General features: G+C 51.0%; 2 protein-coding genes across 2 annotated transcripts in view; both read right to left on the bottom strand.

The window, feature by feature from the left end:
• Positions 1-735: 735 nt before the first annotated feature.
• Positions 736-2,405, bottom strand: LOC144167354 (uncharacterized). Its single transcript, XM_077696643.1, has one exon. It carries the CDS (start codon positions 2,028-2,030, stop codon positions 810-812), a length of 1,221 nt encoding a protein of 406 aa, XP_077552769.1. The 5' UTR covers positions 2,031-2,405; the 3' UTR covers positions 736-809.
• A 3,939-nt stretch (positions 2,406-6,344) lies between these two features.
• The window catches only part of LOC144167364 (neprilysin-1-like), a 32,581-nt gene continuing 17,261 nt past the window's right edge, over positions 6,345-21,664 (bottom strand). Inside the window, exon 3 of the mRNA XM_077696653.1 lies at positions 6,345-8,601. Within this exon, the coding sequence (XP_077552779.1) occupies positions 6,463-8,601 (2,139 nt within the window). The 3' untranslated portion in view covers positions 6,345-6,462. The remainder of the gene's footprint in view (positions 8,602-21,664) is intronic.

Below are 21,664 nucleotides of genomic sequence, written 5' to 3' on the forward strand. Positions count from 1 at the left end.
GTCCCATGTGAAACTATTACTCCGTTTTTTGCACCCAATCCTACACTTGACCATACAATGGTCAGAAAAGGACATTGGCAGAACACTGTAGTTGCAGCACTTCGGAACCAGTTCTAAAGTTATGTATATCCGGTCCAGCCGGGCGTGGCTTGTACCCGGGAAGTGGGTGTATTGTACGCTTCTGGCTCCCTCCATACATTCAGCAACATCCTCCATCCCGTATTCTACAATCTGCTGATGTAACAACTCAGTGCTCGCATCCTTAAAAGGCCGGCTGCTTGTCTTATCACGTGCGGTTAAAACACAGTTAAAGTCCCCTAATAATATTATCATCCTATCATTAGATAAATGCCTGCCTATATTCGCAAAAAAATCTACCCGCTCGTCGACTAAATTCAGCGCATAAACACACACAATACGCCACTCAACCTTACAGAAAGACAGATCGCACACAACAAACCGTCCAGACGCACAAGCGATAACAGATTGAACCACTAAACCCGGCAGCTTTTGCACAAAAAGCGCACAACCCGCCGAGGTTCCGACTGCATGACTAACGCACACATAGTATCTCGCCGTGAACCGTCGCACCATGCTCTCAGTCTCTGCCTCCCCCTGAATTTTGGATTCCTGAACAGCTAACACATCAACGTCATGCTCAGTTAACAGTCTGTGCACTTGACTTTGCTTTCTTTTGCTTGCCAATCCCCTGACGTTAAGCGTAGCTACGTTCAGGGCGGGGTCCTGTGCCATTTCAGTTCAATTTGAGGCCGAGAGCATGGCGCCTACCTTTCGCGTCACGGGACGCGCTACGCGTTCTCTCCCGCTGCTGCACTGTCACTCGGGCTGCTTTGCCCGGGCGGCGTTTCCGCAGGGTTCCTATTCGGTGGGATAGTGGGCCTGGGCCTCAACGAAAGCCGTCGCCCTTGAGTCGCTTTCACTGGTGGCTCTCCGATGTGCGCGTCTCCTGCGTCGTCTTTCTCTTCAACGTGCGGACGCTTGGCTGAACCCGCCGCAGTCACAGCCATGTCCGCGTCCATGGTTTCCTCCCCTTGCACCAACGCTTCCCCGGAGGCCCCGGCGTTCGAGCGTCTTTCGTCGCTCTTATCCGCGCCCTCCTCCTCGCTGGTCAGCGTTCCGCGTGAGTCCTCAGCGTCTCCTTCCTCCGCGTCAGCGTCGGCTTCACTCGGTGTCGTCGCGGTAGTTCCCGGGGTCTCGCTGCCACCCGTTCCTTGCGCTGCTTCCTCTGCTTCGGCGACGTCCATGAGGTGCTCAGCAGACGCATCGGGGTCAGCGCGCCCCGTTACCGACGCGTACGAGGGCACGCACTGCGCGGCGAGATGTCCGAATCGCCGGCACTGGGTACAACGCGGCACCTTACACTCACGGCGCACATGTCCCTGTCCATTGCAGCGAAGACACTGCATAGGCCGGCCCGGCACCACCACAAGGGCGAGCTCTCCCGCGACTCTTATCTGATGTGGCAAGTCGTCCAGCTTGATGCCTCTTTTCAGCTTGAGCAGCACCGTCCTCGTCGTTGACCCCTTGTCTGTAACGCCTTGGACACGCCAGCGTTCGCGGTTCACTTCGGCCACTTTGCCGTACGGCGCGAGGGCGGCACGAATGTCTTCGTCGGCGACGCCGTGCAGCAGCCAATGCAGTTTCAGTCGTACCTGTTGGTCTTGCGGGTCAATGATGAGGCACCGCCGGCCCTTCACCTGTAGCTCGGTGACTGCTAACATCCTCTTCGTCGATTCGGCACTGTTGAATGTTATCGCCCACACGTGGTTTATTTGGTAGGCTCCCAAGGCGACAACCTCGGAGAGCAAACCAGTCCGTGCAAGCGCGTCCCTGAAGTCTTTGACCTTGAATGGTCTTGCTTTCACATCACCGTGCAAAAATAACGTGTTCACGACAATACGACCGGTGGACAGTTGGGGCAGTATTACCTGATAATCCTCGCTGACGCTTCCGTTAGGCCTGTTTCCGCGGCTCTGCTGAGCCGCCATTACCGCTCCGCCGGAGCTCATGATTCGCACGTCCGAACGCTAGGGCGACCGGAAGTAGAATGACTAAGCCAGGGACGCGACGCTGATATCAGCGTTAGTAACGCGCCTTATATCTTTAACGCATTCAAACGCGCGAGTGCGCGCGTAAGAGACTCGGACCCCGTCGTCTTGGTCGGGGACTTTAACGTGGACGTGCGAAAGGGCGGCGAGTGGTTGGTGGACTACATGCTCGACAATCACTCCATGACGTGCCTACCGTTGGAGTCTCCGACCACCGTCAACGGCGGGTATATAGACCTGGCCTTTGCTAGGAACTGTAATGTAAGGGCTGTCCTGCAACAACCCTTAACGGTCCACTTTAGCGACCACAAGGCGGTCGTAATGACCGTCGCATACAACGACAACACAAACAAGTGCTGAAATAAATACTGTTGTTTCACTTTACTTTGCGTGTGTGTGTGTGTGTGTGTGCGTGATTACATTGCCTCTCGAACATCTCTCGAACATACACGTTAATTCACCAAGATTTCCGCAGAGGGACAAACGAGGCGTGTTAAGCCGAACGTGATCACGAGGGGGTGTTAATGTAACTAACGGGCAAAATGCCACCAAACTTCAACAAACTCCCCCTCATAGCATCACCCCGTGCTTCGCACTTCCTCATACTCCCCTTCGGGGAAATGCGGGGGAATTTTTTGTTTATGTGTTGGCTTTTCTGATGCCGGTGGGCTGCTGTGCTCTCGGCTACGCAAATCTTGCGAGCAAAATCAGCGGAAGCAGACTTTTCGGAGTCCCCAAAGAGGTAAATTCGGCGTGTATTGTGGATGTGCGCAATGTGCCGAAGAGACTGGCAGCCAAAGCAGCGACATGGTCTGCTCTTACTCATAACAACATTCCCCATTGTCGAACTTCTGCTGTTCTCCAAAGCGCAGTCATACCGTCTAGGCAGTCCGCGCTGATTCGTGCCATGAAATGATGCTGTTTATCAACCATCTGCTATCATGCAGCACCAGCAGAAATTTGGTCAAGTGAAATAGTGCCGAGGGTAGGGGGCAAACGGAAATTTTCTTGCTCCGAAATATTGCCATGTTTTGAGGAGGTAGAGTACTGTATTAAAAACACAATGAATGCCTAACCTGCTTAGGCGACGCGAAATAAATGTTTCGACGAGGGATCCGCGATAGCCGCCAGATCGACAACGACAAAAAGTTTGGTCTTATGGGGGGATCTGTTCAAGACGAACAGAATTCATTGCTTGTAAGTGCAATAAATTTTTACCGTGATCATTTATATTCTGCCTTGAGGATGCGGAAAACAGAGATGCTTGCCGTGCTCACATGTAGCATCGTGCCTTCGGCGCGAGATGGGGCGCTCACGAGACCCGAAAAATGTGTTTGCCCTAAGCGAACAGACTCAGTGAATGTATTCTTTTGTTGCGGCCTCCCGATGCTGGCGTACGCAGCGGGCGTACAAGGACACTAACTTTAACTATCATGAAATAATGACTACCGAAAATTATTTCAGTGCACTGTCGCAAGCCATACGCACTAACCATATGTGGCAGCTATGTTACTCGCACAATGCATGACGATGAAGCGGTTCGCGATTTCACTGGGGAAAATGGTAACAAAACAATCGGTAAATCACATAGAGAACGACATCATCGCGATATTTTTATTGGAATAATTTTTGCCTGTTGCTCTTCGTATTTTTGTTTCGTTGCTGCTCATTTTAATTTTTAATCCGTTCATGCATTACCTTTTCTTTTTCCACTCGACATGAAATCGTGGGCACGCCACTGTCTCTGGGCGACGCAAAGAGACCAAGAACAGGGAGCGTATACGTACGCTGCCTGAGGCACCGCGCTTAGCTTAAGCGGACCTCGAAAGTAACAATGAATTAGCTTTCCTTGGTATGTGTCCGAACACAAAGAATCTTAAAAAAACATTCTTGGAATGCGTCGCAACCGCACCGACCTTCAGAATGACTCGTTTAGGCTGTTCTATCGCGCACTGATTATCCTAAACCGTCGCCCTTCAGTTGACCACACGGTAAACGAAAGTGTTGCGGAGGTTGTAGATGCGGAAAGCTACATGGAGGTGCGACGGCCACAGCTAGGATAGCTAGACCCCCACGTGCAATGTAGGCGGCCAGTGACGGCCCGAACCAACGGCACATCGATCCTTTCGGGCGCCGCGCGGCCAGGCCGGGCCGACGGCGCAGGCGCGTTCTGCCAACCGCCACCGCACTTCGCGGCCGCCAGCAGGCGCCACCCGTCGCGCACGTGCGCTTCGTGACGTCAGGGTGTTTACATACAGGGAGAGGTCCATTGGCTACGTCCGAGATAAAGGCGCGTTCCCTCCCCGCGTCGCGCAGCAGCTCGTGCGCATGCGATTCACGCCTTGTGGTGAATGCTGCAAACAACAGTATTGCTTTTAATACATTCAACCAGGTGCCGCTGTCAAATTGTTCGCCGCAGCAGCTGCGGAGCTCCGTAGGTCGCCGTAGTTATCATTGTGACATTATCTGGTCGCTCGATCGCGCCGGCCGCAATGGGCGTTTCCTCTCCTATATATTCTTGCTCCGGGCTCTCAACCAAATTTACTCGCGCTACGCAGCCACAGTATTTTATAATCATTCAAAATATTCGCTAACCCTACTTACTTCGGTCGAAATGCCTTTACGCGAAGTCTGAAAATAACGATCGATTCGTCTTGCACGATTGACTGTGCGATGATGAAAGCTGATGAACCGTGGTAGTGCACAGTACAATCGCGGAAATCATATTGCTGGCATTGAGACACATGCTGGCTTTACTTATCAAGGCAAACGAGTAATCTTGATGACTGCCTTTCATGAAACAAAGCCTACTTCCAAGGAGCAGGAGGAAGCGCTTCTAAATGTTTTTTTTTTTTTTTTATTCCCGGTACCCCCTCAAGTTTCCTCTTCACCTGTTCTTTGCCTCTGCTCTCCCTCTAAGATCTGTACCTGCGCTTTATTCACACAAAGAGACTCCCCGGCTTTATTCTTTGCGGGCATATGCCTTAGAAGTAAATTCTACTTTCACTTAACTGGATTCCCGCTAAATGTTAAAGGAGCCCTGCAACACTTTTTTCGACTTTTTTTTAAACCTTAAATGCTTGCAGAACGTAGTCACCCAACACACTCAGTACTTAGATTAGGGGGTCGCAATGTACTTCAGCCAAAAATTACTGCTCTATGCCCATCAGATAACTTGGAACCTCGGTCAAAAGGTTTTTCTCTCTTTCCCGGTCTTGACGTTCTTCGATAGCCCGAATTATGTCACTGAGGCCATGTAGCGGCTGTTGGCCGGTTTTCCTTCAGTCGCAGCAATGAACGCTTTTCGATAGCAACTTTAAAAATAAAGCCACAAAAACAAAGCAGAAACGGAAGACTTATCTGATGCGACGAGCAAATCACGCAGTGCCGCTTTGTGCTGGCGATAACTGTAGCTTTCGCAGTGCTTCCAGACGCGAAGGAAAGAGTGAAAGCGTTTATCGAAAGTGTTGCAAGGTCCCTTTAATTAAGGATGATATGCCTGTTGTCCAAATTCCTGCCTGATGTACCGAAATTTGTTGCAGCTCGCTATGTGAAAGTTTGAAAGTTCATTGTTTTTTTTTTCCTTGAAAAGGCAACCGAAATGAGCACTAGTTTGTGTGTCGACAATGCACTTAACGAATACGAGCTGCTCCCAATAGGGGAAAATCTGAAGAGGGAGAAAGCTCAACACATAAGCAGACTGAAGAACTCGATGGACGTAACCACATTTTCCTGTTAGACCAGGACGTCCTGCATTGCTCACTTTAACAGCGCGAGCCGCATTTGAAGGGCATGTAGTATGCAAAGCCCCCTAATTCGTCCATACAGCCCGTTAAATAACGATGATTGGCCGTTGAAGTACGTTGTGGAAAAGCAGGCTGTCAATATAGTAGAGTGACTTGTTTCCCTATTCGGCTAATCGGTGCGCCTTAAAAGAAGGTCACGGTTTCCAAAAAAAAAAAATCTTTTTCGAGCTAATTGTTTATTAGTGCATGATAGCTTGGTGCTGGGTTTAGATATGCGTTAAACACGAATGTGTTGAGTGGCTCTGCACTCAAATAAAGCAAATAAGTCGCACTAATATTTTTTATAGCGCCAGTACACACATGTACACGAGAAGAGAATAAGATCCAATACGAGTCGTACCAACCAAGCGAAATAAAAATATCAGTACATGCTCTCTGCACTGCTCGAACCAACAAAAACAAACCGCCTCTGAGAAACATGGTGCATGCAATGAAAGGCACACAGGAGGGAACAAAATTCATTGGCTTTGTTAGGTTTTTACTATAAACGACAGCTTGAGGTCCACCCGATACTGAGCGAACATACGCGATATACACAATCAGCGCACTGCACGTGGCGCATATTTTCCAGTTCACCGAGCATAGACTTAATCAAAGAAGCCGCACTTGTTCGTGTAGTTCAGCCAAACACCACTGAGGCAGTTGAAGGCATCTCTGAAGGGCGGAAAGTTTGCAACCGCCTTGTTGCAGTCCAATCGATGCCGATTGAAGCTGCCCGGCAAGCTGCACATCACGAGGCAGGAAGCGATAAAAAACACCTGCTTTTGTTTAACTACATCCGATTCCGGCACCCTTTCCTGGTCTAGTGAGGACTCGAACGCCCTGTACGCTATCTCAATGGCGGGGACTTCGGGGAATGGATGCGTGGTGCCTGCTAGTGCGCCAGCCTTTCGGTCACCCCTCACTTTGGTGGAGCAAAGCGCGGACTCTGCGGCCTTCTTAGCAATCTCTTCCTTCCACGCAGCGAGTACGGATTCGTTGACGGGCACGTCTCTCACGTCCACCTTTCCTTGGCCCGACGGGTCAAAAGCCCTAACCAGTTCTAGGGCGTACGGGAAGCCGAGGCCTCCGTGCCTCATGGCCTTGGTACCTGGCCCGTGGAAGTATGGCATAGAAATCGCTGCCACCGACACGGCCACGCTGTTCTGGAGGTTGTCGTAGGCGAAATATGGCAGGACATAGTTTTGGGGGGGCGTTCCCGCGGACGCCAGCAGCGCTTCTGCTTTGCTTAAATCCCTAGCTTTGGTCATCAGGTTCCGCTTGGCCATGGCCGAAAGCAGCCAGAACTGGAAGAACGACGAACCAGAAGTCATCTCCCTCCTGAACCACGCAGAATAGGCTTGCGTGAGCCACTGGTCGCTTAAAAAGTGCTCGGGCGGCCAGAGTAGCGTCTCCATGTTAAGAACTTTTCCACTCGCCCATTGTTTGAAACTCCCATCAAGCCACTCCAGTGACGCCAGCTTCCTGATGGCGGCCTTCCTCACCGCCGTGAAAAGCCTGTCGAACGCGTGCCTGTGGGCAGCCGGGAACACAGGGTGCACGTGCAAAGAGATAACCAACCATCCGTACATGTATTCCACCACGGAGGCACAAAATTTTCGCTGTTTCATTTCCAACTGGTCGGGGTCTACGGGCTGGGAGCTCAGAAGTCTCCTGTCCACCACGGGCGCCAACACTTGTGCGAACGTCCACGAGAAAGATTCTAGTAATTCGCTCGAAGTAAAACTTCGAAACAAGGTGTTGATAGCTTCTAGGAGTGCAACGTCAGACACAAAGACATCGTCACAAAGCTCTAAACCGTTGCGCAGTCGCACGTTTTTGTTCATTTGTCGGATCCACCGTGATGCAGAAATGTTCGCAGTGTAGCTCTGGATATCTTGCAGAGTGAACCACGCTGGTGTATCATCCGTGCTGTTAACGACTGCGATAAATACTCGATTTATTGCCCGGACAGTAGCAGCGATCCTGCCAATGTCTTCCTCGGGACGTAGTGCCATGCCGGAGTGTGCTAGAACCTTGTAGAAGTGATACCAATACGTCTCGTCGGCACTAGCACCGAACACATCCTTACGGGCATCCGCGAGGTCGGTCATTAGTCCACCGGGCTTGAAAAAAAGAATCGCCTTATTTCTGTGGCCTCTCGGCTCAATAATTCGCAAGTGAAACCATAGGTCGACTTGCCAGTTTAGTGCTAAATCGATAAGAACACCCAGTGGATCGACAGTGGGCGAAGGCGAATCTGGCCATGGTATTTTCAATTGTCTGGTAAGCTCTTTGAATCGCAACAGGTCTTGCCTCCTTTCTCTCTCGGAGACTTCTCGCACTGCGCAAGAGTTGTAGACCTCGTACAGTATTTTAGCCACGGTAGGAAAAGTGTAAAAGGCGCTTCTAAGATTTTCCTCAAAACCCTGGAACCAGGCCCCCATGGCTTCGCGCATGAGTGCCGAGCCTTGCCGACGCGCGCGGGCCTTCCAGCGCGAACAGCTGTAGGCTGCGAAATCGTCGCACGGGCTCACACTTTCGTTCACGCGCGTCGCTATTACTGTGGCGTGGTACAGACACTCTTCACTCTGACAAAACTTGTTCTGCTGGAACCAGTGGAACCCAGACGTGTTTCGCATCGTTATGAACAGACAAATGGCAATGATTGCCACGGCAGCCCCAGTGGCAGCAAGGCAGCAGGCAGCTCGCTTCCAAAGACTTCTCCCGGCTCCTGCGGCGACATCCTGCACGGTATGAGTTCATGGGCAGGCAGTTAAAGGAAGGTAGAACGTGTCATAGTTCATGACCTGGCAAAAGTAAAATATCCGTACACAGGTAATTATGCACTTTTATTAGTACCCAGAAGAGGAGACAATTTAAGAAAATTTCCAGAACGTTGTCCAGTACTCAAGTGACAACCACGGAGAAAGAATATCCTTTAATGAAAAAGTCGAGGTTATATATATGCAACAAACATGACATTTAAAAGGAGAACAACTTTAACCTGCAGTCTACAAACACTTTGCCTGTGCAGGCCCCATGTGAAATGTTATGGCGTATCCATCCTTGTGGTAGTGTTATTTACTTTTTTTTTTTTCGTGAACACCCTAGTGGACCGATACATTCTAAAAATGCCCGCGTTTATAGGATGTAATCTGCTGAAAAATTCTGGCCCCTTTACGGGACAGCATCTTTACCCGTTGCTCGAAACTATTCGGCTCGAAGTACAGACGCCTCACGTGCAATCTGTGCTGCGGAGGGAGACAGGCGCCAAGGCCAGTCTAACCACGGTGGGTTACGCAGTGGGAGGAGTTCCCGTAATTGGGCGTGTGTTCACCGCCGTCGCTTGCAGCTTAGTCCCGGAGCAGCACGGGCCTGGGTACTGGTCCAGCCGAACTCGTTCCCTTCACCCGTGTCTCTTTTTACTTACATTTCCGCCACCCTAGCCCACACCACGTGGTCTTTTCCCAATGGCCCCTTTTCTTAAACCTGAGACGAGCACTGGGAGAGGGCGTTGAGACGCCCGGTCTGGTTGTTCAAGCCTAAGCGCAGGTCTTTGTCGCCGCAGGCTCAGGCCCGCGGATACCACGTCCCCGTACCAGAGCTTATTTCAATAAAGCTTTTCTCTAACTCTCCCTGGAATGATACCCCTTTTGGAAGTAGTCTGCAGTGAACTGAACCACAACGACGAAATTTTCGGAGTACAAGGAAAACTTAAAGACATGTGCAACAACTGTACCATAGTTAACGGCTGCGTATTGTCTTCTGTAAAATTTATAACTAGAAGCGCCACCGTTTTCTTTTACCATTCGCTGGTCGCACACTAATTTTAAACACGTTTTCAACAACAATTCATGTTTGGTGTCCCCCTGTCAATGGTAAATCACGTAAGGTTCAAAGAGCATGAGGCACCCGCCCACTAAAGTACTCAGCCTCACATACCGCGTGATTGTATTTCTAAAGTAAGGCGATAACAATGGACTGGTTAAATGACCAGCTAGAACATACCATACCTGCTACAACGGGTCTTTATGGAGTTTGGGGGTGCTCCCGCTAACATGGCGGTACTTTTATTGACCAAAACGTTAAACCAAGACAATTTTCAAGAGCAAAGAGAGTCGCTATATTACAACTACGACTGCACCCATTGATGAAATGCGTAACGGAGACAAGTTTGCGTGGTGAGCTTCAGATGGCTAAAAATATGATGTGAAATAACCACCGACGTTCGGGGGAGGTGGCCGTCATATTACAACTACAACTGCGTCCACTAGTAAACAAAGGCAGCATCTCCGCTTCGTGGATGGCGGCGAGGGTGCGGAGTACGGGGACTCGAGATGACATCCAAGTTGAGCCCCGACCGTCATTCGATTTGAGTCGCGAGTTGCACCTTGAGTATTCCCTAAATGAAACTGCAACTCACGGCTCAAATCAAATTTCGCTTTATTTTCGCTTGATGATGGTGTGCGCACCGATGGACGCGGACGGACATTGGGAGGTCCCAAGGTACTCCGCACCATCACAGGCGAGGGAGTAAGCCGTTTGACTCTCGGGTACATACCTCACAGTCGTAGCCCGATTTTGCTTCCGGTATCGCTAGCGAGCGGACGCGGGATAGCGAGCTCCGCCCAAGGAGCGGCTTATGGCGGGCCTTCCGGCCCGCGGTAACAGGAATTATGCTAAGGATACCAAGAAATATCAAGTTCTTTTGCCCCAGTTCCCAACGGGTCAGTCCGTGTAAAATACCGTGTTTCTGCACGCCGACATGCGCGCCCGCCCATACCGGGTCGAGGATTTCCGCGACACTTCGGCTCGTATAGAACTGCTCCCCGATGTTGTTGCATTGGGGGCGTATCAGATGAGTCACGTCTGGGCGGTAACGTTCAAGTCGGTGGATGGTGTGTGTTAAGAAGATTTTGGCTGCGACCGACGTTAAAGTGGAGGAACGGCGCTGCATCGCCATTGAGCCGGGAAACCAGGAGGTGCGCCTGAAACTTTACTGGCTCCTGTACAGTCAAACCCGACTATAACGAACCCGGATAGAGCGAATTATGGCATATATCGAACAAATATACACGAAACATATTCCTTACAACGAAGTTCACATCTGATATATCGAACTCGGCGGTCCTAGAATGGCCGCCAAAATACATGAGATGTTGATTGGCCGCGACCACTAAGCAAAGGCCGCGACTGAGACACTGCGCCTCATATGGAGCGACATGACGCCCGGCACTTTCCGTAACTGTTTCCGACGCGCGGAACTCACGACGAAAGCCGCCCAGTCAGTGAGCCCGGACCAAGACGGCAGCTCGCCAACCTTCCCGACTCTGTGCCGAAAGGAGTGTCCTTCAAAAATTTCCTGAGTGTCGACGACGGCGTTGCCGTCACTGTAAGCCCCTCGGACGCGGACACCGTCAGCAGCACCGTCGTAATGCTGATGAAAAGCACCGAGGAGGCAGAGGATGTCGCGAGTGAAAGCCGTTTGACGCTTTATGAAGCGCTTTTGCTAGTTGATGTCCTCCGCCAATATTTCTCCGATATTGAAGGACACGGACTCGAACTGGTGAAAATAATGTCTCGTGTAAAGAATGCTGTGCTATTTGACGCTGCCAAAACGAAAGGGAAAGCAAAAATCACCGCTTTCATTCCCTCTGCCAGTGCCCCAAGAATCGCTACCCACCCCTCCCCACCCCCCATGCCTGGGGTCAGGCCATGCGGAGCTCCGAGGTTTCGGACGAGGTGCTAGTCACCTCCCGTGGCCTACACGTCGCTGCGGCCCTGTGGGCAGCCGCCACCACCCCAGCTCTTTAAATAAATGTTACTTTCTCTCTCTCTCTCTCTCTCTCTCTCTCTCTCTCTCTCTCTCTCTCTCTCTCTCTCTCTCTCTCTCTCTCTCTCTCGCTCTCGCTCTCGCAGTGACCGCCGAGCGTCCTCACCACGCGCAGCGGCTTTAGCAAAAAACAAAAAAAAACTTGCAAAAACCCCGAGGAGTGAGAGAATCGCGAGTGGTCGTGAGCGCGTACCTCGCGCCGACCGCAGTGTCCCCGGTTCACGCAGCGGCTTTAGCAAAAAAAAAAAAAAAAAAAACACTCCTGCGCTGTCGTCAAGCGCTACCGCGCATTTAAAAACAACTCCAGCGCTAATGCTAAAGTAGAACAGACACCCTGCTTGGGAGAGGTCACCACGGCCGCCGCATTCTCTAGAAGCCTTATGGATAATCAAAGACATGCCTACGAGTTTGTATGCAGGTGAGCTCCCTGCCGAGCTCAAAGTATCCCCAGTGCCTTTCTTTACCTTTTCCTCTCCCGCGAACCAAACACCCCCCCCCCCCCTCCCCCCACACACTCCTTCCCCAGACGGCTTGCAGGTGCCGCCACCGCTGCCTCGAGTCGACGACAAAGAGCTGGTGGAAGTCTACAATGCTGAGGATGGCCTTGCATCCACCCCTCGCCGTGAAGAACACGACTACCTCCTCGATGCGTATGACGACAATTACTAGCACCGCAACTATGCAAGTGAACAGTGATGCTGAAACTTAATTATGTGCCCGGCAATGCTCGCCTACAACAGCTTCGCCATTCAAGACTTGCGTGTGAGTGCAAGCTTCCCTGAAGTTTTTATTTAGAAGTGGAAAAGAGGGAGAAATAAGGTAGTTATCCTAATTCCAGGATTCCACTGGCCTCCAACGCCGCTGTGGCTCTCTCTACCAGCCATCGCTGGCAGGCAGGGTCATCGCTGCGCAGGGTAGCCTCCCACTGCTCCCTTGACGTGTTCGTGATTCGGTGTATAGTTGGTATGTACTGGCATGCCCATACTGAGTGGTACGCGTCTGCCCTCTCCCGACAGTGCAGGTAAGAAGGCGAATATAGCGCGGGGTACCAGAAGTGTAGTCTAGCCAGTGTGGGTACTGTTTGTGTCTGAGGTCTCCTGAGAGTGGGCGCTTCTTCTTTAGTGAGGCTTTTGCCCGGTGGTGGATAAGTTCTTCTGTTGAGTCTCAATGTGCTTAAATATTCGGTGTAAGTTACGGTCGCCATGTCCAAGGACGGAAACTGGTACAAGGGGGCCGCGATAAGAAGACCTCGGGCTGTGTTGCACTGGCGGCGGCGGCGTCGATAAAGCATTCCATTTAAGTGATGCTGCTCAACTTATAGGACGAAGTGGTCCGGGTGTGGGACCAACGTAAACTACAGTTTCTTGCATTGTTGTCATGCGTGCGGAAGAACGCCTTACAGCAAAGCCAACTTTACTACGAATGCTCAGCAGAGAACGGCTGAAGCTGTACGAACCCCTCCCCCCTCCCCCCAATAAAAGAGAGAGAAAATATATGGACCTTGGAAGCTAAAACCACTATATCGTTTCGGTGAATTTCATTTACATGTCAAAACTGGGGAGTTCACGGTGAAGTTGCAAATTCTGTGGAATTGCAGTCTGCTGTCAGTACATCGGCTTCTATACGGGAGAAAATGGAATCCCCCCGCCTGTACGCTTGAGTGTAGACTCTAGCCCTTCCATGTTTATGTATCAGTCACAAATCCATAATGCCTATCGGTACCAAATGATGACAAAAATAAATACGTGTCCATGCGTGTTATGTGTATTTATTCGGCTTTGCTGGACATCCACCTAGACAGAGCGCAATGACTCCTAATTTTTAAAGACGATAAACCTGAAAATTTTGGTCTTCCTGTCTGTCTGCACGTCTGTCTGTCAGTCCCTCGATTCAGCCATCTGGCATAAACGTTAAATATTCTTGAGCGAGAGGTTCATATAGCCAAAACCTTTCCAAACCCCTAAATCTAGAAACACGCTTCATACTTGTCAACATTGTTTAGCAAAAAGAAGACATTAGGCACGTTTAAGGCAAAACATCAATGCATAACTTGTATTCGCAGCGTTCTGTTAATTGAAAATAAATTTGTGCTTCATATTTACTACAGCAAATAAAAAATACGCGTTGAAAACAATGTTTTACACAAAAATACAAAACGAGCTCGCGCGAGCCTGCAACTCGTGGCAGTGTTCCAGTGCAACAGTAACAAAAGTTTCCAGTTGATGGTGTGATCAGCGGAGCGCGGGAAAATTGAATTGATTTGAGCAAACCTCCTCCGCGTTTACCGTAAGAGTGTCGAAAGGAAGGGGAAGCGCGTGAGAGGTGGGCGGGGCAGAGAGGAGAGGCATTTATGCCGCACAGGCGGCAACAGAGCATCTTCTCTCGACCGCCTTTGCAGCGAAGTTAGCAGATACGCGGTCGATGCGCGCTGAACACAAACAAAGCACCGAATTGAAAAAGAAACAACGGGTACCGGCCGTTGTAGGGATTCTCCCTTGAGAACTCTTGTGCTGCCCCCTCTAAGCATTCCAACTGCCGCGCACTAAGGCCCCTAAAATAAATAAGGTAGCGCCAACCTATGATCTCACCGCTTTTCGTCCTCCCCTGCGCTCCTTCCTTCCTCCGTGTTTTAACATTTTCGACGGCCAGCGCTACCCGCCATTGACTGGCGGAAAATCACGTGGTAGCTCTGCCGTTTTTTTTTTTGTGTGTTTTTTTTTTCTGCCGCCTTCGCGGCTGGGCGAGACCTTTAACCGGCCCCATGTTTGAGCTTGCAGCCTCAGAGCCGGCTTTATCGTAGGCGCCGCCAAGTAGCGAAGTAAGAACTAGCTGCTCGGTTCGAACAAATGCCGCGTCGAGTAAGAACTAGCTGCTCGGTTCGAACAAATGCCGCGTCGGTGTCGCTTTATATTGCTTCGCGATGCTGATGAGTTGTATCTTCGGCTGCTCGAATAGGGTCAGGGATGGCAAAAGACTTCGTGATTCCGACCGGGAAACGTGACGCAGAAAGGAGGATAGCTTGGTTGCATATATCTGGAAGGGCAGACTTCAACCGACGCTGTCATCACGCCTTTGCGAGGTAAGTTTTGGAATTTTCGTTCTCGCGTTGTCGAATTCTGCGCACGTTTGAGCGGTCACTTACGAAGAAATGCGTATTGGCTCCGCAACGGTCGTCCACCCTTTGTTCGGAGTAGGCATTACGCGCAGCGAACAGTTCTTCACCTCGTAAGCTTTCCTCTGGCCCGGAGGCCGTGCATTAGCTGTGTGCGCGCTTACTTCCCAGCATAATTATCAGCGGCGTAACATGTCCAGTTGGTTGTCGTAAGGTTGCCGTGCCGCAAGGATTAAGTTCACCTGAATTCGCGCTTGTTTTGGTCGACGGCAGCTTGCGTCTGGCCGTGTAGCGTGTGTGTTCCTAGCATACCTCGGCAAAACTGGGCGCCACTCACTGACACTCACACAGAAAAATATATTTTTCCTCACGCAATCACTCACACTCACGCTCACCAGTCGTCCTCACCACTCGCCCTCGCACTCACCACTCACTACGCGCCCTTCGCCACTCGCACCCACTCAGGCACACGCTCACCACTCACTGTGATCATTCACACTCACTTTCGCTCACGCTCACCGCTAGCCGTCACCTCTCGCGCTCACGCTCACCACTCGCCATCACCACTCGCACTCACTCACGCTCACAATGGACCTCTCCCGGGGTACGCCACGCGGCGGCCGTGACGTCACGGAAAGCGCACGTGCTGGGTGTGGCCGGGAGGTTGGTTGGCAAAACATTCGGACCGGCGCGCGAGGCGTATGCAGTGAGTGAGGCTGCATTAGACGCGCGCAAAAGTGGAGTTTTTGTGTTGGCTTTTCTGATGCCGGTGGGCTGCTGTGCTCTCGGCTACGCAAATCTTACGAGCAAAATCAGCGGCATCAGACTTTTCGGAGTCCCCAAAGAAGTAAATTCGGCGTGTATTGTGGATGCCCGCAATGTGCCGAAGAGCCTGGCAGCCAAAGCAGCGAAATGATCTGCTCTTACTCATAGCAACATTTCCCATTCTCGAACTTCTGCTGTTCTCCAAAGCGCAATCATACCGTCTACATTGGCTGTCCGCGCTGATACGTGCCATGAAATGATGCTGTTTATCAACCATCTGCTATCATGCAGCACCAGCAGAAATTTGCTCAAGTGAAATAGTGCCGGGGGTAGGGGGCAGACGGAAATTTTCTTGCTGCGAAATATTGTCATGTTTTGAGGAGGTAGCATACTGTATTAAAAACACAATGAATGCCTAACGTGATTAGGCGACGCGAGATAAATGTTTCGACGAGGGATACGCGATAGCCGCCTGCCGCCAGATCGACGACGACAAGTTTGGTCTTATGGGGGGATCGTTCAAGACGAATGAAATTCATTGCTTGTAAGTGCAATAAATTTTTACCTTGATCAATTATATTCTGCCTTGAGGGTGCGGCAAAACAGAGATGCTTGCCATGCTCACATGTAGCATCGTGCCTTCGGCGCGAGATGGGCCGCTCACGCGACTCGAAAAATGTGTTTGCCCTAAGCGAACAGACTCAGTGAATGTATCCTTTTGTTGCGGCCTCCCGACGCTGGCGTATGCAGCGGGCGTACAAGGACACTAACTTCGACTATAATGAAATAATGACTACCGAAAATTATTTCAGTGCACTGCCGCAAGCTATACGCACTAACCATATGTGTCTGCTATGTTACTCTCACAAAGACGATGAAGCGTTTCGCGATTTCACTAAGGGAAAAGATAACAAAACAATCGGTAAATCACGTAGAGAACGACATCATCACGATATTTTTATTGCAATAATTGTTGGCTGTTGCTCTTCATATTTTTGTTTCATTGCTGCTTATTTCACTTTTTAATCCTTTCATGCTTTAACTTTCCTTTTTCACCTCGACATGAAATCGTGTGTACGCCGCTGTCTCCGGGCGACGCAAAGCGAACAGGGAGCGTATACGCTGCCTGCGGCACCGCGCTTAGCTTAAGCGGACCTCGAAAGCAACAATGAATTAGCTTTACTTGGTATGTTTCCGAACACAAAGGATCATAAAAAAACATTCTTGGAATGCGTCGCAACAGCACCAACCTTCAGAATGACTCGTTTAGGCTGTTCTGTCACGCACTGATTATCCGAAAGCGTCGCCCTTCAGTTGACCGTACGGTAAACGAAACTGTTGCGGAGGTTGTTGTAAATGCGGAAAGCTACATGGAGGTGCGACGGCCACAGCTAGGATAGCTAGACACCAACCTGCATTCAATGTAGGCGGCCAGTGACGGCCCGAACCAACGGCACATCGTTCCTTTCGGGCGCCGCGCGGCCAGTCCGGGCCGTCGGCGCAGGCAGCGCAGGCGCAGGCGCGTTCTGCCAACCGCCACCGGACTTCGCGGTCGCCAGCAGGCGCCACCCGTCGCGCACGTGCGCTTCGTGACGTCACGGTGTTTACATACAGGGAGAGGTGCATTCGCCGTCACCACTCGCATTCACTCGCGCTCGCGCTCACTAGAGCTCACCACTCGTCGTCTACCCTCGCACGCGTGTGTGCCGCAGGCCCTCCATGAGTCATGAAACCTAGCAGTATTAGCGCATTACGGCGTCAGAATGCCAGCCAAATCATATTCCGAAGTCAACATGCCACTAGAGAATTAATTCTAGGGTGCCCCATAGCAGCAGCTCAGTGGCGACATATTTCTGAAGCAAAAGCCATCCCGCCATCAACAACCATCCCAGCGAGCGGCTCCTGCAACGAATCCCGCAAATAGGCCTCCTGCGCTGCCCAGGGGGCGCTGCGCAAGCAGCTTCCGGGCAGTACTTCCGGTAGTACAAAGCTGCGCGGGTCCCATAGGATCCCGTGTTGACAGAAGCAAAATGAGCTCGATGCTCCCGATTATTTTGCGACGTGGTCACCAGCTCATCCCCGACGCGTCCGATCTATTTCAGCGATAAACTTGGCATTACGGGAAAAAGCTTTGCAGCGCTAAACACGTTTACAGCGCCGACGAAAGTCCCGGGACCGTGACGGCGTCTGCTACTCGCAGGTTCCCCGATCGATGGTCGTACGAAGTGAAATTTTAAAGGGACACTGAAGTGAATTTGTCGAGCTCCCGTTTTTGCTTGCACTGCGTAGACTGGCTCAAATTAGCACACTTTTCATCGTTTATCCGGTTGACAAATGGGTAATTATTTTACAAAGCGCGAAAGAAGAAAAACTACCATGCGCGGTTTGCGGCGGCCGCACCAACTAAAGCTGTGACGTTGGGAGGAGCGGGCACCGTGATTGGACGATGCCCAAGGTGAGCAACCAAACAAGTTTCGGTTTCGGTTCTGTAAAACACAACCGGTGGCGTTGTTGGATGGGCATTTTCAATAACTCAGTAATCATGTTGTCAGCTGTAAAAATGCATAAAGATAAGCCTTCCAGGTCGGCTTGGAATCGTAGCATTCACTAGCCGAGGCCTACGCAGTGCATGGACGCCCTCCGCGTACCCGCAGACGCCCAAATGTCATGCGCTTTTCCCCCATATTTGGAGCTTGCCTCACTCATGCCTGTACCGTAAAAAGCGTGTTCGCACCAGGCCAAGGGTCTGTTCATTCTGGCCTGTGCCCACTTCCCGCAAGCAGTCGGTGCTTATGGCAACAGCACGCCAACGAGAACTCCCTAGCGCGCCAGTGCCGGCCTGCGCGCGTTCTGTGAACCAGTGGCAACAGCACGCCAACGAGAACTCGCCAGCGCGCCAGTGCCAGCCTGCGCGCGTTCTGTGAACTAGTTCGTGGAGCCATGAACGTTGCGGACCAAAAAAAGGTGAGCTCAATGTAGAAAACATCGGACAGAAAACGAACAACAAAAAAAAAGCACGTACCCGTGGGGACTCGAACTCGTGACTTGCAAAACACTCCCGACGACATACCCAGCGCCCCAGACAACTCGGCCACGGGACGGGCTACGCCGACCTTGGTAAAATATGGTATATATTGTAAACAAGTTTACACTTTTATTTAGTTTTGGCATTTCAAGCATCTTAGGTGACTATTTGTTGCATTGCGCTCGTGCAGTAAGCGTCCCCCGAGTTTCCACAATAGCTCACGTCTAGCAATTGCATTTCGTAGACGGAAAAGCGTTCGCAGATGCGTAGTCGTGCTGCTGACCGCTGTGCTTGTTCGCCCAGCGCAAGAAAGTGCTTCCCGCACCCTATTTTTACGCTGTACGGTAAAAATATCAGTTGATTTTATTTCCTTAGTACCTATATTGACTTCGCTGACTCTTCTCCCGCCTTCAAGAGGCATTATATTTTCCTACTGGCGTACCAGTCAGCGAAGCGTCGCATGTGCGCTTGTGCAGCGCTTGTGTGAAGTGACCTTGACTTGGAGCTAGATACAGTGTACAAACTAACCAAGTAAAGAAAGGCCCATTCTTCCATTCACAAACGTGTCCTGGGTTCGTTTCAACTGAGCGAACGAATTGCGACGACCCGTCGGCGGCCGGCGGACGAAACGCTGGGCCGACTGACTCTGTCTGAAGGCCGGGGAGCCGTGCAGTAGCGCAGCCAATTGCGAGCTCGGCTCCTCTCGACGTCACACGAAAACGCCGCAGAAAATGGGCGACCGTAAAGAGAGGAGGACAGCATTTTCGAATTAATTTTTCTACTAAATAAAATCGCGTAAACGCGCCCAGAGTGGTCGTAACATGGCCTGGGGACTCTGGACTACAATTTGCGCAAGTAATCCCGCAATGTTTACATATCACTTCAGTGTCCCTTTAAATTTCTAGTTTAAACTAATACTCTGGGTGACAAAGACTTCTCAAAAACAGCCGATCAAAAAAGAAGAGTGACGCAATCGGCGATGATCGCGCTTTAAAAAGCCAGCGAGTCCGGCGGACCGCAGGCTCGCCTGCTGCGGTGCGCCGCTCTTTTGCGTACCTGCACACTATGCGTGCACTTTCATTAAACAGTGCTCGTTTGCGTCGCCGTTACGAATACATGGTGCAGCGTTAGCTTGCCGTTTTGTTGCGTGTCTCAGTGACAAAATGCCGCGACCGTCAGAAGCGTGAAATCTGTTTTGCGATTCCGAAATTAGTGGCCGTAAAACAAAGTGGTCGGGCGAACTAAGAGGCCGCTCGCTTTCCTTGTTTGCTCTCACTTTACTTAATTACGCTCTTGCAGCATACATTCCCAGTTCACACTTAATAGCCTAGAATAAGGGTCAGCAACGGCCGAGTTCCATGCAGCCGACACGGCGGAGGGCTGGACGGCAAATGGGGGGGGGGGGGGGGGGGTGAGGAGGAGGGGGGCTTTGAATTCAAAGAGAAAAAATTTAATAATTGACAATAATCTGGCGAAGTGTGAAGATGGGGGGGGGGGGGGCAATTCAACTGGAGGACGCCAATTATCTGTTCTTGTCTCGCTGTCTAACTCCATTTGAAGTCAAAACTGGCGTGTTGGCGTTCAGATTCGACGACCCCTGCACTAGAAAACCAACAGATGTTATAGAAGTACACATCTCTGCAGGCAGCGGGCGTGTGATTTGGTGCGTTATTTGCGTACTTTAATAGCGCTTAATTTGATTATTTAATTGGCGCTATTGCCCCACCTACTCGCTAGTATACATGTACCCTGCCGTTCTTAAATCGTACGGTGGAATCATTTAGTTTGCGAAACTACGAAACAAAATTTCCACTCGTTTCAAAGGCGGTGCCAGGCCAGCAGTGTCAGCTGAGTCGGCTGCGCAATTCTTGCGTTCGCTTGCATGCTCCCGATGAAGCAACCTTTTGCAGTTACCTCAGCATGTAAGATGAGCAGCGTTCCGTGTTCATGCTACTCGTGAACTTTCCTTTGTCGACCGCACGCAAGAAGAAAAAACTGTAACTGTCGTCAAACAGTTAAACCACCCGACCTGGCGATACTGTCCCACGCCGCGACCACCGCGACAGACAAATCGGCTTCTTTTATCGGATATTATTTTGTTTAGCCTCTGCAGCTACTTTAAAGGGACCCTGCAACACTTGCCATCGACTACTAGTAATGTGTTTTGGGATAAAGTCTATTGTCCCAGAAATCTCCTCCCGCAAGAATTATGAAAATCCGTTCACAATTAACGAAAATACGCGCGATGAGAAATCGCGCATAATCGTTCCCTCTCAACTCGACCGCGGAACGCGACGAAAGCTGCGCGCTCTCTCCGGAGAGGGGGGCGGCTCGCGGCGTTCTCTTCGGCGGCCTTCGATATATCACATGCCGGGTAGTTTTCTCCTTTTGTCCGCAACGCGGAGGGGCCTATTTCCGGTCTGGTGCCACAAAAAAGCAGGCATAGGTGCCTGCTCGCAAGTGCGCGCTCGGGCTGGTAGGGCGTTTTTGAAGCAATAAACGTTTGTAGTCGAGTGGTCCCGTTGAAAGGGAAGTATTGAGCTCATCACTCAAACTCCGCGCGCACTCAAAACACAAAAGAAACGGCAAAACTGTGCCTACAGGTTCAGGCATAGAAGAGGTTCGTACACAGCGATGACGACGACGGAAATGGGAGAATCTAGCCGCGAAGTTGACCAGTGACAGCCGATCGGGCAGCCATGGCCTATGTGACGTCCCTTAGGCCATGCATAATGAGGACAACTGAAGAGAGAGCGGTTGGTTTTTCCGCGTCTTTCACATCGATTTGCGCGCTCACCGCTTCACGTGCACGTGTAATATTTGGCTCAGGTATTCCTGGCAGTGTAATCTAAACGTCGCGCAGGTTTACTTGCACTGCTCAAAGAGTGTTGCAGGGTCCCTTTAAGGGCTATTTCATACAGTATGGAGTCATTTAAACACGCCACAAAGCGCCACAACCAACTTTCACTCTGGCTTGTAATTGAAAACACATGAAGGGCGGCCGACGACTACCCAGAGTCGTCGGCCGCTAGGGGCACTGCATGTCGCCAAAACTCCAGCGCAGGAGGCCGC

This window comes from Haemaphysalis longicornis, unplaced genomic scaffold (assembly GCF_048455015.1).
Source record: "Haemaphysalis longicornis isolate Haplotype H1 unplaced genomic scaffold, Haemaphysalis longicornis Haplotype H1 scaffold_1, whole genome shotgun sequence".
NCBI lineage: Eukaryota > Metazoa > Arthropoda > Arachnida > Ixodida > Ixodidae > Haemaphysalis > Haemaphysalis longicornis.